Genomic DNA, 5,285 nt, shown 5'->3' on the forward strand with positions numbered 1-5,285 from the left:
AAGATAAACAAAATTGATAAACCATTAGCCAGACTCATCAAGAAAAAGAGGGAGAGGACTCAAATCAGTAAAATTAGAAATGAAAAAGGAGAAGTTACAACAGACACCGCAGAAATACAAAGCATCCTAAGAGACTACTACAAGCAACTCTATGCCAATAAAATGGACAACCTGGAAGAAATGGACAAATTCTTAGAAAGGTATAACCTTCCAAGACTGAACCGGGAAGAAATAGAAAATATGAACAGACCAATCACAAGTAATGAAATTGAAACTGTGATTAAAAATCTTCCAACAAACAAAAGCCCAGGACCAGATGGCTTCACAGACGAATTCTATCAAACATTTAAAGAAGAGCTAACACCCATCCTTCTCAAACTCTTCCAAAAAATTGCAGAGGAAGGAACATTCCCAAACTCATTCTATGAGGCCACCATCACCCTGATATCCAATCCAGACAAAGACACTACAAAAAAAGAGAATTACAGACCAATATCACTGATGAACATAGATGCAAAAATCTTCAACAAAATACTAGCAAACAGAATCCAAGAACGCATTAAAAGGGTCATACACCATGATCAAGTGGGATTTATCCCAGGGATGCAAGGATTCTTCAATATATGGAAATCAATCAATGTGATACACCATATTAGCAAATTGAAGAATAAAAACCAAAAAAGAAAATTAAGAGGAGGAGACTGAAGCTTAGATTGTGCAACACGTCCAAAGTCTGAAAATTACTGGTTCAGATCCATCTCTGTCCTTTATTCTAAGTCCAGAGCCCAAGTTAACTACCTGTGCCACATGATCCTTTAATAACTATAATGATTCCTTCTCCCTTAACTGTTCCCTAGTCTTCATTTTTTTCCATGAAGACTTGCAGACTCAAAAGGCGATGATGAGGACTTCCCTAGTGGTGTAGTGGTTAAGAATCTGCCTACCAGTGCAGGGGACACGGGTTCGAGCCCTGGCCCAGGAAAATCCCACATGCCTCAGAGCAACTAAACCCACGTGCCACAACTACTGAGCCTGTGCTCTAGAGCCTGCGAGCCACAACTACTAGAGCTCGTGCTCTGCAACAAGAGAAGCCACTGCAATGAGAAGGTCGTGTACCGCAATGAAGAGTAGCCTCCACTCGTCGCAACTAGAGAAAGCCCATGCACAGCAACGAAGACCCAATGCAGCCAAAAATAAATTTATTAAAAAAAAAAAAAAGGTGATGATGATAGTGTCTTTTACTTCCACCCTGAGTATGGGTAACAGAAAAGAAAAAGGTATTTGTGTGAAGGAGAAACAAGGTGTTGACTTTGAATAAGATGGATATTCAGTTATTGGACCTATTTGTCACATCCTCATATTGCATTCACCAGGGTATCTTCCCTCTTATCCTGTTCACCATGAAAGGGCTCAGCCATGACTATAGTTGACAATGGGATTAAATGCTCTACTATATGATCTATAATTTAGCTCATATCTTGAGTCTGATAGGCCTGGGTGTTGTCATGTTTGGTTGTCCCTGGATGGAGCAGGAGCACACATACAGGTAATATTTTTCTTGTTTTTCCTCATACAGTATTGAATGACTGACTGGAGATAAACAAACTGGAGATTATTGGTATTTGTTCTTGATCTACAGAAGAACTAACAGATCATCTATAGAGGAACCCCTTACTGTGGCATTTCGGGGGATATTCGGCTAGAAAGTTCTTAGTACTAATCCTCTTGAATTCAATTAAGTCCAGATTAAGAGCCATGGATCTCCATACACACACTCTGCTTTACATAGTATAAATGGACTTTCGGCTAATGTCAAAGAGTTATCCCATGACAAAGGTTCTTTGTCATTTCCCTCACAGCACTGGTGCCACTGATAGACATGAACATCATTTTTATTCATTTTCTCCAAAGCACAAGTTAGGTCAGGAGATAACTCTGTAAAATAAGCTTCTAACTCTGGTAATTTTATGGTATCTTTTCATCAACTCCTAATAAAATCTAGCAGATACATTACATTTGGCATTGAAATTATGTTCATAGAACACAATGTTTCCCCAATAAATGACTTAGGTTTGGTACTGAACTCCAGGACCCTTGATAAGGAGATGGGGAAATAAGTACCCTTCACCCCAAAACAATGGGAAAAAATTAATAAATGTTAGCCATCCAACCTTAGGCTTAGGCATAGGATTCTGAGGAAATAGAAATTTAGACCTGGCTTAAGGGCATTAAGCCAAACTTTAGAAAAAAGTTTCTGATATTCTAAGTCCTTCATTTTTTTGTTGATGATATATGAGGTTTAAATTTTAGCTCTCGTTTAATCATTGGCTTCTTTAGATTATTCGTTCAAATGTGAAGATGATTCCTTTTAAGCCTAAGGTAAGTCACCTTAGCTTTTAAATTTTTGTAATGGTTTGTAAATTGAGGAGGCTAAATGAGCATTTTCAATTTAAAGTCTGAAACATTTTACAACTAAAATGGACATACTGTAATTGAGTGTGATTGCTTCATTCCGTTTTATTCATGCATTATCACGAAATTTCTATAGGTTTCTAGCCTGAAGTAGTCATCTCATTATGGAACTTCTATGGTCAATAAATAATAAAAGGTCATACATTTATTTTGATAATTTGTCCCTAAGAATTCTCCAAAGAGATCTAAAGTTATATAAAGGTTTGCATCTACCACTGGGAATATATTTATTCTCATCACCTTTACTCAGTTCTCTACCCAACCTCTTTCATGTCAATAATCCCACTCTTACCTTCTTGCTTCTGTCATTTTACTTCAGTTTGGCTGCTGTCCTTCATGTAGGCCATTTCAGGGTCTCCAAAATGGAATCTCCTAATGTCTCCTCCTCCCCACTCGTAGTTAATTTTATTATGAGGAGATATGGGATACTGCATTTCCATTTATCTATTTAAATGGGAGAATGAACTGGCTTGAGGACTTTAACTCCTGTGAGTAGTAGAGTCCCATTCCAAGTCTCATTATATTAAGGTTTCTCACATTCATATTGCCTCCATTCTCAACAAAAGACCTTTTATGGGGCAAGTGAAATGGATTGGAAAAGCTTGCCAACACATTTTAATTTTTCCAGACCTTTACGAACAGAACTTGTAAACCGTTTTCAAGAAGGTGTTAAATTATAATTTTACCTTCTAGAAATTGTGCAAAACACTCTCTCCAAAGAGAAACCAGAAATCCTTCACCAGAAAAGTCAAAGATATAAATGATCCTACTTCTGTGGTCTGTATGCTTGTGTCTACTGTGCTTAATTTTATGAAGTCAAATAGTAAAAGGAATATTGTACAAAAACTCAAGCCCTGATTTCCTCTTCCAAATATTTCAGGTATTCCCCTTTCAGGAAATCCATGGTCAAACAGAATATATTCTAGCATTCCTCTTAGACCATTTTCTCCATAACTCAGGTAAGACTTGGTTGCATGGGTCTTATTTCATTGGTTTCCCTGGTCAGAGCCTTTTCCTGCTGTCACTAAATATCTGTCTCATAGATTCAGAACAGTCACTTGGGTTGAGCCCCTGACCTAAGAATGTGGAGAAGTCTCTCTCGAATTTGTTTAGTGTGAACAGCATAAACAATTGGGTTGAGGATGGGTGGAATGAGGAGGTAAAAGTTGGCCAAAAGTATATGGATACGGGGAGGGACATGATGGCCAAAGCAGTGAGTGAGAGAGGAAACAACAATGGGGATATAGAAGACAAGGATAGCACAAATATGAGAACTGCATGTTCCTAGGGTTTGAAGCCTAACCTCAGGGGTGGCCAACCCCATTACAGTCCTAAAAATCATCACATAGGAGGCAGTGATGGCTAATAAATCCAGGATCAATACCAGGAAGCCAATTCCCATTCCATATAAGTTGTTGACTGTTGTGTCACTACATGCCAAGGTGACCATGGTCATGTACTCACAGTAGGAGTGGGCAATGATTTGGGTCCGGTAAAGGGGCAGCCTCAGGTGAATCATCAGGGGCAGGGGTCCAATGTAGAGGTCATGGGGTCCATGGAGGAGGTCAGCCAGGCCCAAACGTCCTACCACTGCATGAGTGAGCATTGAGGTGTGGCATAGTGGGTCACAGATGGCCACATAGTGATCAAAAGCCATGGCAAGGAAGATGCCTGACTCTACCGTGATGAAGCAGTGGATAAAGAACATTTGGGTCAAGCAAGTATCTAGGTCAATGTGACAGGCACCAAACCAGAAGATGGTTAGCAGTTTGGGCATGGTAGAGGTTGACAGGACCAAGTCAATGACAGCCAACATGCACAGGAAGAAGTACATGGGCTGGTGCAGGATGCGCTCCAACTTTACCAAGGCCAGGATGGTCACATTCCCCACCACAGCCAACAGGTACATGGAGCTAAGGGGGATGGAGAGCCAGATGTGCAGGGACTCCAGCCCTGGGATGCCAGTAAGCCAGAAAGAAGTAGGCACCAAGCAGGCATTATTAGCAAGCAGACATGAACATGTTTGAGGGTTTAGAGTAGCTAGGGGACAGGAGTTCTTAGTTTTAGATGTTTACTGCTACGACAGATATTGCCTCTGGAAACTGTAGACTACTGGAATCTTATTTCCATTCTGGCAGAACCTATAATAAAGAAGAATTCTGAATGCCTACTTGAAAATTGACATGTATTTTATAAAAGAGACTCTGCATGAAAACACCCACTGGTAAATGTAGAAACAGGTATGCTTAACATTTCTACTGCTAAATTGCTCTCTTCCATTTCCTTTAGGAAATATTTTCCAAAGCAAAATTACTGGATCAAAGGGGATGAACAAGTTGGGGGACTTCTACACTGGAAAACACAAAGTTCTACGTGCAATGATTAAATGTAAGTCCATGTAATGTGTTTAGCCTAGTGCCTGCATATGCTTCTCTTTGTTGTATAAAGAATAACATCAATAACAATGATTAGTTATTTGCAATTCATGATGTTATAGTGAAAATTTAGAATCAATGCGTTCAAAAGTAAAGCATTATTCAATGAATTAGATTTATTATAATATTTTTAAAGCTATGTATTACCTGGTAAAATGTTTACATCATATTACAGTAAGTGAGGGAATGGCAGAAAGCAGATTAAAGTATTGATACGATATGATTTCATTAAAATATGTGTTTCTTATAGGAATATACCTTGGATATAAAAACACATTCTTTTAATTTTCTTTCTTTTGTGTATGGGTATATTCTGTTTTTGAAGAATAGTGAAAAGCTTTAAAAGTCTTACAAAATTATCAAAACCCAATCAAAAAC

The 5,285-nt window shown here is 38.6% G+C and overlaps 1 protein-coding gene across 1 annotated transcript; it reads right to left on the reverse strand.

Moving 5' to 3' along the window:
• Positions 1–1,207: 1,207 nt before the first annotated feature.
• OR52M1 (olfactory receptor family 52 subfamily M member 1) lies at positions 1,208–4,470 on the reverse strand. Its single transcript, XM_082411445.1, has one exon. The coding sequence runs from the start codon at positions 4,379–4,381 to the stop codon at positions 3,527–3,529; it is 855 nt and encodes a 284-aa protein (XP_082267571.1). The 5' UTR covers positions 4,382–4,470; the 3' UTR covers positions 1,208–3,526.
• Positions 4,471–5,285: the final 815 nt, after the last annotated feature.

This window comes from Balaenoptera physalus, assembly GCF_965194825.1.
Source record: "Balaenoptera physalus genome assembly, chromosome: 10".
In the NCBI taxonomy this organism is placed as follows: Eukaryota; Metazoa; Chordata; class Mammalia; order Artiodactyla; family Balaenopteridae; genus Balaenoptera; species Balaenoptera physalus.